This window comes from Sus scrofa, chromosome 6 (assembly GCF_000003025.6).
Source record: "Sus scrofa isolate TJ Tabasco breed Duroc chromosome 6, Sscrofa11.1, whole genome shotgun sequence".
Classification (NCBI taxonomy): domain Eukaryota; kingdom Metazoa; phylum Chordata; class Mammalia; order Artiodactyla; family Suidae; genus Sus; species Sus scrofa.
In genome coordinates this window covers 159,729,018-159,746,709 of record NC_010448.4, presented here as the reverse complement: position 1 = coordinate 159,746,709, position 17,692 = coordinate 159,729,018, and the positions used below count along the sequence as shown (strand labels likewise).

General features: G+C 35.9%; 1 protein-coding gene across 13 annotated transcripts in view; it reads right to left on the bottom strand.

Annotated features, from left to right (window-relative positions):
* Window positions 1-17,692, bottom strand: part of ZCCHC11 (zinc finger CCHC-type containing 11) — a 138,793-nt gene that overhangs the window by 47,741 nt on the left and 73,360 nt on the right. For 7 of the 13 annotated variants that reach the window (XR_002345200.1, XM_021096637.1, XM_021096638.1 and 4 more), the window contains 5 exons: window positions 10,589-10,708; window positions 10,208-10,420; window positions 6,526-6,700; window positions 3,706-4,409; window positions 379-529 (listed from right to left, as the gene is read on the bottom strand). Coding sequence is in view for 12 of the 13 variants with exons in the window: in XM_021096637.1 (XP_020952296.1) it covers window positions 379-529; window positions 3,706-4,409; window positions 6,526-6,700; window positions 10,208-10,420; window positions 10,589-10,708 (1,363 nt within the window). In the remaining variant the exon portion in view is untranslated. The remainder of the gene's footprint in view (window positions 1-378; window positions 530-3,705; window positions 4,410-6,525; window positions 6,701-10,207; window positions 10,421-10,588; window positions 10,709-17,692) is intronic. The other 6 variants (XM_021096641.1, XM_021096642.1, XM_021096643.1 and 3 more) reach the window with 2 other exon arrangements.

The window sequence follows — 17,692 nt, the reverse complement described above, 5'->3', positions numbered from 1 at the left end:
TTTATACTGTCCAACGCAGTAGCCACAAGTAGCTACTCAGTACGTGAGGTGTGGCTAGTAAGTTTTCTATTTTATTGAATTCTAGTTAATTCAAATTTAAATAGCCATACATTAACTAGTGGCCACCATGTTGACAGCACAAATCCAGAGTCTAAACTCCTTAAAAACAACATGATGCATTCTGTATTCCCCTTAGTATTTATCACAGTGCCCTACACATATTAGGCTTCTCATAAATATCTGTGGTGGGGTCCCTAAACTATTCAAAAAGCTCTACCCAAACAATACATAGGCAAACTCTTTTCAAATAAGAAAATAAATAACTTTTCAAGATATAAGAAACAATCTAGTCTCTAGTTCTAGCAATAAAAGACTTACCAAAACATCTTTTACATACTAAATCAAGTATTTCCCGAAATCGATTTGTCATTGGTGGGAGAGGTTTTAGATCAATTTTCCTGAAATCCTCTGGGCAATCATTTTTTGAATGGCCATCCTTTTTGCAGATGCTGCATACTATTGTTGGCGGCTACACAAAGGTTAAAAAAAAAAATAATCGAATAAACTACTGAGTGACTTCATCATCACTTACAAAATGGTACAAAAAGAATCTTTTATGTAAATCAGTCCGATAACCTGCACTTTCGAGAGGTTTTAAAAAAGCATATTAATAACATTCAGTGTTAAATGTAAAAAAAAAAAAAACAACATATTTTGAGCCAACTGCTCTCGTCCCCACTAAAATATTATCAAAGATTAGATCTACCTGAAGATGTAAGAAAAGGTAAAGGAAATAACAAATGCAAAATGTATAGGTTAATTCACACAATTTTATCAACTCCCAAAATGAAATACACACATCACACTTTAACCTACTAAGGTCTTTAACAAGGTAAATTATAAAGAAATTTCAGGAGTTCCTGTCATGGCTAAGCAGTAACGAACCTGACTGATTCGAGTTTGATCCCTGGCCTCGCTCAGTGGGTTAAAGATCTGGCATTGCCATGAGCTGCAGTGAAGATCACAGGCTTGGATCTGGCATTGCTGTGGCTGTGGTGCAGGCTGGGAGCCCTAGCTCCATCCGAATTGACCCCTAGCCCAGGAACTTTCATATGCCATAGGTGCGGACTTGGAAAAAAAAAAAAAAAAGAGCAAAGTCTCAACTATCCAGTTGGGGCAAAATTGTCAGTGTGGATTCAAAATAAAAATCCATCAAAAAAGGAAAGAAAGAAAGAAATTTCAAGTCACTTTTCATTTCACTCCAAATATTTTCTATCTTCAACTGGTTATAGAACTCTCACTTGGTAGGTTGGCTCAGTTCATTACATTAGTATAGCACTCAAGAAACCAAACCACAGGGCTGAACTCTAAAAATAAATTAGCTTCGGAGTTCCTGTTGTGGCTCAGTGGAAACAAATCTGACCAGCATCCATGAGGATGCAGGTTCAATCCCTGGTCTTGCTCAGTGGGTTTAGGATCCAGCATTGCTGTGAGCTATGGTGGAGGTCACAGATACGGCCTAGATCCTGTGTTGCTGTGGCTGTGGTTGGCAACTGGAGCTCTGATTCGACCCCTAGCCTGGGAACCTCCATATGTTGCAGGCACAGCACTAAAAAGACCAAAAAAATAAATTAAAAAAAAAAAACCCTTAGCTTTATAGAAGGAAAAACTCTCATTCAATAGCTACAAACTTAACTTTCAAACCCTATTACACCATTTTAAATGTATTCCAGTAACTGCCAGACAGACAGCCAAAACGGTAAAAATTCATCCCAACTACCTGAACAAAATACATATGGTTAAGGAAAAGCATTACTTTTTTCTTTATTATAATATACTGGCAAACTTGGCTTCTTCTTCGAGGTTAGTCTGGACATTCACCTCACCAAATATACACAGAAACTTTTATTTTTGGGAATGTTGTGCTGCGGATGAATTAAGAGTAGCAGAGAAAATTTCTATCAGTTTTTCAAAGCTTTAAAAAATTTATCAGAAAATTCTAATCCTGCTGTATAGCACTGGGAACTACATCTAGTCACTTATGATGGAGAATGATAATGTAAGAAAAAAGAATGTATATATGTATGTGTGACTGGGTCACCTTGCTGTACAGAAGAAAATTGACAGAACATGTAAGAAAAAAGAATGTATATATGTATGTGTGACTGGGTCACCTTGCTGTACAGAAGAAAATTGACAGAACACTATAAAACAGCTATAGTGGAAAAAATAAAAATCATCTTTAAAAAAATTTTTTAAAAAGAGGAGTTCCCGTCGTGGCTCACTGGTTAGCAAACCCAACTAGCATCCATGAGGATGTGGGTTGGATCCCTGGCCTCGCTCAGTAGGTTAAGGATCCAGCATTGCTATGAGCTGTGGTGCAGGTTACAGACTTGGCCTGGATCCAGCGTTGCTGTGGCTCTGGTGTAGGCAGGTGGCTACAGTTCCAACTGGACCCCTAGGCTGGGAACTTCCATATGCCGCGGCTGTGGCCCTAAAAGACAAAAAAACCAAAAAAAATTTTTTAAATAAAAAAATTTTTTAAATAAATTTAAATTTAAATTTTTTAAATAAATAAAAAATTTTTTTAAAAGAAAATTCTAGAAAAGTGTTACAATTAACTAGAGAGAAAGATAAAATCAGACAAACAGTTTCCCTAAGTTTCCAGCAAAAAAGTATAAAGTATAAGGAATGTAAATTGTAGTTACATTATTAGGAGGTTTTTCAAAAAATCTGCATTTAATCTTTTTAATAGTCCATATACCACAAATACTGCAACCTAAACAAAATGAATAAAGCATCCTTACAAAGGATAAAGAAACACAGCTTAGTAATAAGGTTACAAAATTTAAAGCTTGTCAATAAATAATTATCAATGAAACAATAAAATTTGACTTTCCAGGGTCTGTAGTTTTGATTTGCTTTTTTTTTTTTTTTTTTTTCTGTATTCTACTTGATTCACACATGATCTATATAATCATTTTTTTCCTCCAGGGTGATGTGGTACTATTTCAATTACGTACACTGTACTTGAAGCAATGTGACCTAGCTAAAACTTTATTTTCTTAACGAAGTAGCTTATTTTCTGTTCATTCAGGTTATTTTTTTCTATAATTTATCAAGTTAAAATTCAGACTACCTTAAAAGTAAAAAAGTTAAGACTCCTTCAATTTGTAAGAGATATGCCAAAATCCAAAGGGAAGCTCAGTGGCAGAGACAGAATCAGAATTCTTCATTTTTGGGTTCCTGATTTTAGTTTTAAAGCAATTATGTCTAGTTAAGTTTATACTCTAGCCCCTGACCCCCACCAAAAAAACATTAAAAATATTAAAGTTTACCAACACTATATTCTCCTTTGCTGGAAGTAAATATAGTCATACGTATAAAAAATAAGCAAAAATTTTAAATATGCTGCCTGTGCCAAACTCACTTTTATAAGATATTTGATAAATCCTTTCATGTATGAGAAAGTTAAGCAAAACAACAACACAGTGCTGAAACCTTTCAGGGCTTCATATACATTCTTAAAGGCAACTACAGGCAAAAACACAAAAAAAAGAAGAAATATATACACCAAAATACCATTCCAAAACAATAGTCTACCATCGCAAAAGCTATTTTTACATTTCTAAATCTAAAATCTATAAACATAGAGTCATACAACAACCACAAAATCTTACAGATTCTTTACAAACTGTAGCCTACCTTGCCAGAGGTTAAAATAAACTTATCAAACACATAATATAACTCCTGGGTGGGGTGGCTATCATCATCATTAAGGTCAGAAGCATCTTCTGTAGCTTTGCAGTTGCAAGAGGTAGTAGATGTATCAGTACATGTGTAGCAGGTGTGTGAACTTTCTCTTTCTAAATCTGACCTGCAGTCTGTACCAGCAGATTCATCTGGTTCAGGGGATTTATAAACAACGCAATTACACTGGCTGCACTCCTTTTTTAAACAAGTTTCTGAAGGTGCTAAAACATCTTGTTTCTTAATTGATTTTGGCGCTAATTCACTGCCTTCATTGGTAGAAAGAGGTGAAGATTCCTGTCCATGTTCAGATAAATCAAGTTCATTTATCAACAAATTATCATCTTCAGTAATACATCTCTGTGATGTACATTCCACCTCATCATATTTACCAGGTTGACCTCCTTCTGCATTTATTTTTTCTGTGCTTTCCCCAAGTAGAATGCAACAAGCGGATGCCATATGGTCAGACTTCATTGGTTTCTTATTGCTTATTTTCCCCTTTTCTTTCTTCATGGAATCCACTGAAGATTTATTTCCACCCTTTCTCTGAGGACAGGCAAAATACCGATAAGCTGCCCTGAATCTCTCCACAACATATTCATAAACAAGCTGGCTGTTTAAGCTCCGTGCAACATTCCGTTTGACTGAAAATGGATCTGGTAAAAAAGAAAATGGTCAGTAGCTAAGTATCTACTAAGAAACTACATTTCCAAGCTTATACAAAGAACTAAATACAGAACTAGCAGAGTACATTTTCCCCAATTTTTTCCTAATCTAAAGTCCCAATGAGAGTTCCTGCAAACTGGGTAGAAGAAACAAAAGAGCAACATCTTTCCTTTGCTTCTTATCATAAAATAAAAAAACTAAATGCAAAGAAGAGAAAAAAATAAAACAAAGTAACCAATGAGAGGATGGCTGAGGAGGCCAACTCAGTAATTACAAATTTTCAAAGGTGAAATTGCTAGAAAAAGCTATGCCAATATGTTTCCCTTATACTGTCTTTGAATAAAATTTTTCAAGCTCCAGGACCTAGTAACAATTTTCATCCCTTAGGTGATAGTGTTCTTTAGTTACATATACTTTGCAATTTAAACCAACAAAATATAACCTAAAATTCTCAAAGCTTCAAGTTATAATAACTTTAAGATTTAACTTTGGGAGTTCCCATCATGGCGCAGTGGTTAATGAACCCAACTAGGAACCATGAGGTTGCAGGTTCGATCCCTGGACTCACTCAGTGGGTTGAGGATCCGGCGTTGCCATGAGCTGTGGTGTAGGTCGCAGACGTGGCTGCTGTGGCTCTGGCGTAGGCCAGTGGCTATAGCTCTGATTAGACCTCTAGCCTGGGAACCTCCATATGTCGCAGGCACAGCCCTAGAAAAAGACAAAAAAAAAAAAAAAAAAAAAGAAAAAGAAAAAATTTAACTTCATAAGATCAGAAAATTAAAGAGAGAAAGGAGAAATAATAGAAAGAAGAAACTAAGGTCCAAATTAAACCAAAATTTAAATTCTGATCCAATCTAAAATAACTATGCTGAAAAAGCTTGCATCAACTGAATCCTCATTATCAAAAACATAGAACAGAATTCTGAAAATGTTTATGGGTTTGGGGGTTTTATAAATCTTAAATACAAATATGCCCCAGAAAAAAATAACAGTGCCATCTAAAAGACAATATACATTTTCTCTACTACTGAGGATCATTAAGTAACAGGATTATCAGGCCAGGTATCAAACTGTTAAGACTGGGGCATCTGTTACTTTTTACTGCTATCTAAATCTAGTCTTTAAAAAGCTTTACCTAGCTTCTTTGCCTTTTCTAGAAGAAGGAAAGAAAAAAAAAAGGAAAGAAAAGAGAAAGTATGATGGTTGCAGGCTTCAGAGCTCATTTATTTACTATACGTAAGACAGTAAAAGATGTTAAATGTTTGAGGGTTTGAGAAGATTTGTACGTTCAACTCACAGCAGAGAAAGCCAGGAGGGGTTTCTGAAGGAACAAAAGAATATATATAGTTTATACAGAATAAAATGAGGGACAGAAATTCCATTTCCTATTTATGAAAAGTGAGCAAAATGTTGTGGAATTTAAACTTTTTATTAAGAATTTAGAAGCGGAGTTCCTGTGGTGGCTCAGTGGTTGACTAGGAACCATGAGGTTGCGGGTTCGATCCCTGGCCTCGCCTCGCTCAGTGGGTTAAGGATCTGGCGTTGCTGTGAGCTGTGGGGTAGGTCCCAGACTCGCCTTGGATCCAGCATTGCTGCGACTCTGGCGTACACCAGCGGCTACAAATCTGATTTGACCCCTGGCTTGGGAACCTCCATATGCTGCGGGAGCGGCCCTAGAAAAGGCAAAAAGACCAAAAAAAAAAAAAAAAAAAAAAAGAATTTAGAAGCCATACTATTAATTTCTGTAACTCTAAAGATCTTAATGTTTTTGGGAATTAACATGAAACCTTATTTATCAAAATCAAGGAGTCTTTTTTCCTTTTGCTTAGCCACATTTAACAAATGAGGTACTTGACAAGACAATGAAAAACTAGATTTTAAAATCATACTGAAACATAATTTTAAGACACAAGTCTATTCAAAAACATCTTACAGTATTCATAGAGTTAATCTCTATTCAATAAGGAATTTATCCAAATATGTAATGACAACCTAGTGGCATATATAGTGATACAAAGTCAAGGGATAAACTTTATAACATTTTGATAGAAATAGATGATGAGTAGCCCACACACAAAATCCTCCAAACAAAATATATCATCTCACCTTCAATGGCTATTCGCCTTTTAGGCCAGTTTTTATTTTCTCTTGTTAAAATATCTTGTATCCGTACACATATGACATATTCCTCCAAAGCAAAATCCAGTGTATAAAATTTTAGCAGCTCTAACCATAACTGTCCCAGGGACACCTGATTTGGTGTTTCCAAAGTTAAAGGAGACTAGAAAAGAAAAAAATACTTTTCATTTAAGCTTCACAAAACTATAGAATAATTTTCAGTTTAAAAGGCTTTACAAATCAATCACCTTTTCAAAAACTGGGGCATAAAGGAGTAAGTTTCCAAAAAGCAATCTGTGGCACAGTTGACAAATTACTCCTAGAATTTTGTATTCTTTCCACTAAACCAGTGATTCTCAGCCTTAGCTGCACATTAGAATCACAATGGGAGCACCAAAATCCACCAACACCCGAGTTCAACACCCCTCCCCCACCTCCCATACTCTTCCCAAGATTGTGATTAAATGGACTGGGCATTGAGATTGTTAAAGCTTTGTGACTCTTGGGTGCAGCCAAGGTTGCTAACCACTGTATAACTCCTCTGTTGCAGCAATTATTTTTAAAAATCTATGTAAATGTCTGTGCTTTAAAAAGCTAATTCCTTCATTCAGTAAACATTTTAGAACCAACTAAGTCCCAGGTATTGTGCTGAGAATTATAAAAAAATAATGGGAGCTCACATTTAAATCATGTATCACTTACATTTAAATATTAACTCAAACGACTCTATGAAGAAGATACCATAGGGCAAGGATCTGACTTAGGACCACTGAACTACTGGGTCCATGTTTCTAATCATTTATACGACGCTGTCATTCAAACAGGTAAGGTCCTATTTCATAGACTATTAGGTGAGGGAAGGACCATTTAACAATTACAGTAAAGGCTATATGCTTAAAATGGGCCTCTAAATCATGGAGACCCTAACAGAAAAAGTAATACCTGAATTCTAAAGGAATTAGCTAGATGAAGGCTGGCTAAAAGTCACCATTAAGATGTATAAAGGTATAAAACAGCCATTCACTCATTCCATTCTACAACTATTCACTGAATGCCTACTATATGCCAGGTACTTGGGATATATCCATGAAAAAGAAAAAAAAAAAAAAAAAAAAAAAAAAGATCCTTGCCTTAAGTGGAGCTTACATTCCAGGGGAAGAAGACAATAAACTTAATAAGTAAATCACACAGTAAGTTAGGAGAAGAAAGGTGCTGTGGAAATAAAAAGTTGAGTAGGTTTAGTAAAGGGGATAAGAAATAGAAATAGAAAAGCTGAGTGTTAAATACAGTGGTCAAGATAGGGCCTGAAGGTATAATCTGAGGAAGAGGGAAAAGCGTTGTAGGAATAGGAAACAGGAAACACACTAAAGTAGAAATGCGAATAGCCTGAAAAAGAAAGCAAGTGTGGTAGAGAGAAGAGAAAGAAGGAAAAGAAGAGCTAACCAGTAAGAATGCCGTAGCTTTTACTCTAAATTAAATAAAGAGCAACTGAACGATTTCAAGTGTGGGGAGGGAAAAGGGCATGATCTGAGTTAAGTAAGAACCATTCTGAGTGTTGTGTTGACAAAAGAGAACAGACTACAAAGAGGACAGCTACAGATAGATGCACGAAAACTTATTATGAGGCTGTGGCAGTAATTCAGACCAGGGATGACCTGGCTAGGACGAGCATGGTAATGGGGAAGTGGTCAAATTCTAGATAACTCTGAAGTAAAGACGAAAGGGTTTCTTGACAGACTTGGTATGGGGTGTGAAAAAGAGAAGTAAAGGATGACACCAAGGTTTTTGACTGAGCGACTAAAAGATGAAGTGTCATCAACTGAGATGGGCAAACTGCATGTGGAACAAGGGGAAGACCAGGAATTCAGTTTTAGACAAACAAAGATTCAGACATCTAGTGGACATCTAAGTGGAGACATTAAATAGATAGTTGGAGATACAATCACAGATTTCAGGAGAGAGGTTTGGCTTAAGATTTAAATTTGGGAGTCATCGTCATATAGATGGTACTTAAAATCCGTGGGACTGGATGAGATCACCAAGGGAATGCAGATACAGGAAAAAAGGAGTGGATCAAGGACTGAGCCCTACAATACTCTAGCATTAAAAGAGACTGAAGAGAAAAAGAAGAACCAACAACATTATCAAGAACGACTAATTACATGTGTGTGTGGTATCCTGAAATTCAAGAAATTTTTTTCAAAAAGGAAGTGATCAATTGGCAAATTTTGCTGGTAAGTCAGAAAATAAAATAAAATTTGAGACCTGACCACTGGATTTAACCACATGGAGGACATAACATTGACAATACAAGTTCTGGAAGACTGATGGAAGTCAAAGCTTGAGTAGAGTGAGTTAAGAGGAAACAGAGAAATTGGAAATAGTGTATACAGACGATTTTTTCAGGAAGTTTTACTGAAAAAAAGGAGCAAAGATATAACTGGAAGGAGAAGTAGAGTCAATGCTTTTCTTTAAAATAAGACAAATAAAAGCATATACGATTCAGTAGAGAATGAAAAATTGGTAACTTAGGATAGAAAGAGAAGAACTATTAGAGCAATGTTCTGAAATAGACAAAAAGGGGTGGGACTGAATACACCAGTTAAGAAAACAACTTTAGATAGCAACATAAAATTCCTTTATGGGAGTTCCTGTTGAGCCTCAGGGGTAAAGAACCTGACTAATAACCATGAGGACGTGGATTTAATCCCTGGCCCCACTCAGTGGGTGAAGGACCCAGCACTGCTGTGAGCTGCGGTGTAGGTCACAGACATGGCTCGGATCTGGCACTGCTGTGACTGAGGCAAAGGCTGGCAGCTACAGCTCAGATTTGACTGCTAGCCTGGGAACTTCCATATACCACAGGTGCAGCCCTAAAAAAAGGACCAAAAAAAATTCTTTTGTGAAAGCAGGCAGCAAGGCAAAGTATATGAGTGCAGATAGTGGTAGATGGTGGTGGAGGTGTGTCTTAAGTTCTCTTTTGATTGCTTCAGTTTTCTCAGTGAAGAAATAATAAACAAGATCATTAGCTGAGAGTATTGATGGTCTGAGGAGAAGGTAGAAGGAATTCTAGGAAAGTGGGAGAACTGAATATATGTTCAGGGAACTACATATCATTCAGTATAGCTAGAGAAATGATTTCTGTAATTTTTTCACATTTCTGTAATAATATGTCTACTTCAGAAGACTACATGGTTTGGGAGTACACAATCCATATATTCATCTAGGGTTCTCTGGCACTCAAAAGAATGCCCGGCACATAGCTGGTCTTTAATAAATGATGGATGATTAAATAAGCAAGCCGACCCCAAAAGGAGAACAGGGCCTTTATTTCTCTACCAATCTGGCAACATAATCCCCATATGTTAAAGTTTTGGTCATAGCCCAACTCTTGAAGGAAATTTCTCTTATCTAAAATGAAAAAGATACAAAGAATTACCTTGACATGATTCAAACAATACAAGTCTTCCAAAATGAGGTATATATTCATTAGGGAATTGTGGTACCAAAAAACTAAACCAGATCAACCCCTCACTTTACAGATGAGGAAAATGAGGCCAAGAGGCTTACTCAAGGTCAGTCAGTCAATCTACTATTAAAATAGCTTCAATCGAAAGCATCACAAATTCTACAGATATAAAAGCCAAAAACAAAAACAAAAACAGCTTACTTTGCCATGTTTTTCCTTCATGGCATTACTTTGGTTGTCTGTTTCTGTCTTCTTGGTATCATCTTTTGGTTGGTCTGCCTTAGCTTTGTTTTCCTCAGCAATTGAGTTTTTCTCAGTTGCACTACTTGAATTATATTCCCACTTCACAAACTTCTCTTCTACTATGCCCTTCAGCTGAAAGTCATCCATTCTTTTTGGATCAAAGCCTTCAATCTATATAAAAAGGCATTCCAAATTGGTAGTGGAAAAATTATTAAAAGAAAAAAAAAAAGATGGACAAACAGATAAACCAGAATTCCAGCTTTAAATGTTTGAACAGACCACACTGCAAGAGTGAACTACACATATACGTGCATATACATATCACAAACTCATGCTTACCCAACTTCCAAGTAAGCAAGGAAGAAGAGGGTGTTTTCTTTGTTGTAGGAAAAACATCACCATTAAAGCAAAACAGTAAGAAGGAATTCCACCATCAGTTTGGGAGTCAATATAGCACAACTGAAAAATGAAGGGGAAAAAATTACTACCATTTAGATTTCCTTTTTTTTTTTTTTTGGTCTTTTTGTCTTTTCTAGGGCCGCTCCTGTGGCATGTGGAGAGTCCCAAGCTAGGGGTCTAATCGGAGCTGTAGCCACCGGCCTACGCCAGAGCCATAGCCACACCAGATCTGAGCCACATCTGCGACCTACACCACAGCTCACGGCAACACCAGGTCCTTAACCCACTGAGCAAGGCCAGGGATCAAACCCACAACCTCATGGTTCCTAGTTGGATTCGTTAACCACTGAGCCACAATGGGAAATCCCCATTTAGCTTTCTTTAATTTTCTGTTCCCCTCACAATAAAAGTAACTTTGTTGGAGTTCCCTGGTGGCTTAGGGGGTTAAGGACCCAGCATTGTCACTGTTGTGGCTCTGGTTACTGCTGTGACATGGGTTGATCTCTGGCCCTGAAACTTCCACATGCTGCAGGTGCAGCCAAAAAAAAAGGGTAACTTTTTTCCTCACCATAATCATTGTTAAAACGTCAAACAATAAAATGTATAAGGAATAACCTGAAATCACACTATGCTGAAATAACTACTTCTATATCGGTAACCATCTTTCCATTCATTTCATCTTTCCATTCATTTCATTACTGCACATGAATACGCATACATATTTTAGTTAATGGAATCATACTATACATGGTGCTTTTACTGAGGAAATCTTTTGAAAATATTATTTTCTTACCATGCTTCTACTTCTGCCTCAATTAACTTCTATGTACTCTTCCATGCCTTTTGTTTGTTTTTCTTTTTGTCTTTTAAGGCCACACCCACGGCATGTGGAGGTTCCCATGCTAGGGGTCCAATTAGAGCTGATGGGGATCTGAACCACATCTGCAACCTACACCACAGCTCACGGCAACACTGGATCCTTAACCCACTGAGCGAGGACAGGAATTGAACCTGTGACCTCATGGATGCTAGCTGGGTTCATTAACCACTGAGCCATGATGGAAACTCCCATGCCTTTTTCTACACTCAAATAACTATATACAAATATATACACATTCCTATTTTCTAATTAAATACAGAGAAGATTTTATATTTTTTGTCATGGTTTCACCAAAGTTGTGTATTACAGACATTTCCCTGTATATTACTCTTCTCCCTTAACAATGTACCAAGAAGGTCCCTCTAGGTTAATCACCAAAAAAAAAAAAAAAAAAAAAAAGGACACAAGAATAAAATAAAAGGACATTGGAATTCCCATTGTGGAGCAATGGAAAAGAATATGACTAGTGTCCATGAGGATGCGGGTTCGATGCTGGGCCTTGTTCAGTGGGTCAAGGATCCGGCATTGCCTTGAGATGTGGTCTCATATGTGGCTTGGATTCTGTGTGGCTGTGACTGTGTTGTAGGCTGGCAGCTATAGCTCCAATGTGACCCCTAGCCTGCGAACTTCCATATTCCCTACCTGCAGCCCTTAAAAAGGCAAAGAAATAAAATAAAATAAAAGGAAATCATCCAACCAAAAAAATAAACAAAGGAAAAACATAAAATCAACTGGAATACAAAGTTTAAAATGACAATAAATACATACCAATCAATAATTACCTTAAATGTCAAGGTAATTTTGTTTGGACTGAATTCCAAACAAAAGACAGAGAGAGGCAGACTGGATTAAAAAAACTAAAGCCTACAATATGCTGCCCACAAGAGACTCACCTTAGGGCAAAGAATACATATAAATTTAAGTGAGGGGATGGAAAAAGATATTTCATACAATCAGAAATGAGAGGAAAGCTGTAGTTGCAATACTCACACCAGACAAAATAGACTTTAAAACAAAGGCCATTAAGAAAGACAAAGAAGGACCCTAATGATAAAAGGACCAATTTAAGAAGAGGATATTACACTTGTCAATATATATTCCCCTAACAAAGAAGCACCCAAATACATACAACAGATACTAATGGACATGAAAAGAGAAACTGTTGGGAAAAAAACAGTAGGAGACGTTAACATTCCACTCATATCTATGGACAGATCCTCTAGGCAGAGAATAAACAAAGCAAGAGAGATCCTAAATGACACAATGAAACAGACATTTTAGGACATTACATCCAAATAAACCTGAGAATATACCTTCTTCTCAAATGTATATGGAACATTCTCTAGGACTGACCACATGCTGGGGCACAAAACTAACCTCCACCAATTTAAGAGTACAGAAAGTATTTCAAGCATCTTCTCTGACCACAATGGCATGAAATTAGTAATCAACCACAGGGAAAAAAAAAGAAAAAACATAGAGACTAAACAACATGTCACTAAAAAACTAATGGGTCAACGAGAAAATAAAAAAGGAAATTAAAAAATATTCTGAGACAAAGGACAATGAAACCACAACCATACAAAATCTATGGGAGGCTGCAAAAGCAGTTCTTAGAGGGAAGTTCACAGTGATACAGGCCTTCCTCAGAAAAGAAGAAAAATTTCAAAAGAACAACCTAACCCACCACCTAAAATAATCAGAAAAAGAAGAACAAACAAAACCTAAAATCAGCAGAGGAAGGAAATCATAAAGATCAGAGAGGAAGTCAATAAAATAAAAATTCAAAGAACAATTTAAAAAATCAATAAAATCCAGAGCTAGTTCTTTGAAAAGGTAAACCAAATTAACAAACCTGTGGCAAAACTCACCAAGAAGAATAGAAAGAGAACCCAAATAAACAAAATAAGAAACAAAAAAGGAGAAATCTCAATGGATACTGCAGAAATACAAAAAACCATAAGAGAATTCTATTATGAACAATTATATGCCAAAAAATTTGACAACCTAGAAGAAATGGACAACTTTTTAGAGATTTAACAGTCCACCAAAACTGAATCAAAAAGAAAAAAGATTTGAACAGACTGATCACTAAAAATGAAATTGAATATGTAATAAAAATACACCCTACAAACAAAAGTCCAGGACCAAGTGGCTTCACAGGTAAATTCTACCAAACATACAAAGAAGAACCCATCCTTTTTAAACTTTTCCAAAAAACTAAAGAAGGAACACTTCCATTCCAAAAGAAAATTTATGAAGCCAATATCACCCTAATACCAAAACCAGAGAAAAATACTCCCAAAAAAGAAAATTATAAGCTGGTACCTTTGATAAATATAGACGCAAAAATTCTCAACAAAATCTTAGCCAACCAAATCCAACTACACATAAAGAAAATCATAAACCACAACCAAGTGGGATTTATCCCAAGTTCACAAGGATGGTTCAACATATACAAATCAATATCATATACAAATCAATGTCATACATATTAACAACAAAATGATCAGCTCAATAGATGCAGAAAAAGCATTTGACAAAATCCCACATCCATTCATGATAAAAACTCTTACCAAAGTAGGTAAAGAGAAAACAGAACATAGTAAAAGTCATTTATGACAAACCCACAGCCAATATAATACTCAACAGAAAAAAGCTAAAAGCCTTCCTGCTAAAATCTGAAACAATATAAGAATATCGACTCTCACCATTTTTATTCAACATAATTTTGGAGGTCCTAGCCACAGCAATCAGACAAACAAAAGAAATAAAATGTATCCAAATTGGAAGAGAAGAGCTAAAATTGTCACCATATACAGATGACATGATACTACACACAGAAAACCCTACACGCTTCACACAACTACTAAACTGATCAAAAAATTCAGCAAAGTAAGAGGATACAAGATTAACATTCAGGAACTGGTTGCATTTCTCTATACTAACAAATATTAGAAAAGGAATATAAAAATGCCTTTTAAAATTGCACCCCCCAAAAATTAAAAACCTAGGAATAAACCTGACCAAGGAGGTAAAAGACTTATATGCTGAGAACTATAAAACATTAATAAAGGAAATTAAAGAGGATTCAAAGAAATGGAAAGATATCCCATGCTCTTGGATTGGAAGAATTAATATCGTTAGAATGGCCATACTACTGAAAGCAATCTATAGATTTAATCTGATCCCTATCAAATTACCCATGACATTTTTCACAGAACTAGAATACATAATCCAAAAATTTATATGGAACCATAAAAGACCCAGAATTGCCAAAGCAATCCTGAGAGGGAAAAAAACAAAGCAGGAGCATAACTCTCCCAGGCTTCAGACAATATTACAAAGCTACAGTAATCAAGACAGTGTGCTCCTGTTATAAAAACAGTCATACGGACCAATAGAAGAGAAGAGAGAGCCCAGAAATAAACCCAGACACCTATGATCAATTAATCTTCAACAAAGGAGGCAAGAATATAAAATGGGAGAAAGACAGTCTCTTCAGCTAGTGGTACTGGCAAAACTGGACAGCTGCATGTAAATCAATGAAATTAGAACAAAAATAAATTTGAAATGGCTTAAAGACTTAAACATAAGACAAGACATCATAAAAATCCTAGAATAGAACATAGGCAAAACATTCTCTGACATCAACAGTAAAATATTTTCTTAGGTCAATCTCCCCACGCAAAAGAAATAAAAACAAAACTAAACCAACGGGACCTAATCAAACTTATAAGCTTTTGCACAGCAAAGAAAACAATTAAAAAAAAAAAAGAGAGAGAGAGAGAGAGAACCTATAGAATGGGAGAAAATAGTTGCAGATGTTTGCAACCAACAGGGCTTAAATCTCCAAAATATACAAACAACTCATACAATTCAACAATAAAAACAAAAACTCAATCGAAAACTGGGCAGAAGACCTAACCAGACATTTCTCCAAAGAAGATATAGGGAGAGCCAGCAGGCACATGAAAAAAATGTTAAACATCACAAATTATTAGAGAAATGCAAATCAAAACTACAATGATGTACCAACTCATACCGGTCAGAATGGCTACCATTAATAGGTCTACAAATAACAAATGCTGGAAAGGAAACCCTCCTACACTGTTGATGGGAATGTAAACTGGTACAACCACTATGGAAAACGGTATGGAGGTTCCTCAGAAAACTAAATATAGAACTATGTATGATCCAGCAATCCCACTACTAGGCATAGATCCAGATAATTCAAAAAGACAGATGCACCCACATGTTTAGAGCAGTACTATTGGGAGTGCTGATACATGGAAACAACCTAAACATCCAACAACAGATGAACTGATTAAGAAGATGAGGAACATATACACAATGGAATAGTACTTGGCCATTAAAAAAAAGCCACTTGCAGCAACATGGATGCAACTAGAGATTTTCATATTAAGTGAACTAAGAAAGAGAATGACAAATACCAGATGATATCACTTACATGTAGACTCTAAAATGTGGCACAGATAAGCCTATCTACAGAACAAAAACAGACTCACAGGCATGGAGATCAGACTCATGGTAGTCAAGGAGGGAGAGGGGAACAGAGTGGGGTGGGCTGAGTCTGGGGTCAGTAGATGCAAATGATTACATTTAGAATGGATAAGCAATGAGGTCCTACTATATAGCTCAGGGAACTATATCCAATCTCTTGTGATAGAACATGATGGACAATAACACAGGACAAAGAATGTATATATGTATGACTGGGTCACTTTGCTGTACAGCAGAAATTGACAGTACATTGTAAACCAACTGTAATTTTTAAAAATTTAATTAAAAAAATAAAAATGTCTTCCTTTTAAAAAGGGGGTCCTACATTTACTTTCTTTAAGAAAGATATAAGAATACTGTAAATCAACTCTAATAAAAAAGATACAGTTGTGATAGTACCATTTATTAAATTATTGTTTTATCACTGAAATAAAATCTTTTATTTTTTTCATACATTAAAATCTCATTTACACTAGGAACTTTCTATTCTGGACTTTTTATTCTGTTCCATGCATTTACTTGACTATTTCTATGCCAAGGGTATATATACACTTGACTAGAGCAGTTTTGTTTTTTTGTGGGGTTTTTTTTTTTTTTTTTGGTCTTTTTAGAGCCACGCCCACAGTATATGGCAGTTCCCAGGCTAGAGGTTGAATAGCCCATCAACGCAGAATCTGAGCCTACACCACAGCTCACAGCAACGCCGGATCCTTAACCCACTGAACAAGGCCAGGGATTGAACCTGTGTCCTCATGGACACTACTCAGATTCGTTTCCACTGACCTGCAATGGGAAATCCGACTAAAGCAGTTTTACAGGGATAAAGTACATCCTCCTTCATTAGTCTTCTACTTCTCAATTTTTCTGGCCATTCTCCAACATTCATTCTTCCATGCTAACTTTAAGATTATATCATAATTAATGAAAAATTTTTGGTAATTCTAATTAGTGTACATATGAAAATTAACTTAAGGAGATTTTACATTTTAGCAGAACCATCTCCCTATCCAAGAAATTTGTATTTTCCAAAAATTTTAAAGCTGTCAATTACTCACTTTCCCTCAACTCATATCCAATACCTCTGTAAGTCTTATATTCAAAATTTATCCTAAATATACCTGGCTTCATATCCACTCTAACTTAGCAGTTCATCATCCTCCCTTAGCTGATCTACCACAACAGCTTGTTCATTGGGCTCCTATTTCTACTCTTTATCCCAGAAGGACTTTTTATAAGCATAAATCACATCAAGTCATACACACTTTTAAAACTCATTATGCTAAGTGAAATAAGCCAGGCACAAAAAAATAAATATTATAATAATCTCACTTACACAAGAAATTTAAAATAGTCGAACTCATGGAAGGAGAGAGGAGACTGGTGTTTACCAGAGGCTGAGGTAGAGGGAAATGGGAAGATGTTGGTCAAGGGGTATAAAAAAAGAGAATTAAGTTCTACTGATCTAATGTATAGAATGGTAACTATAGGTAACAATATTATACTGTATATATGGAATTTGCTAAGAGGTCCCATCCTAAATGTTCTCACCACACACACACATAAAAGGTAACTATGTAGGGTAATAGATATGTTAATTAGCTTGATTGGTGATTATTTTACAAAGTATTCATGTATCAAAT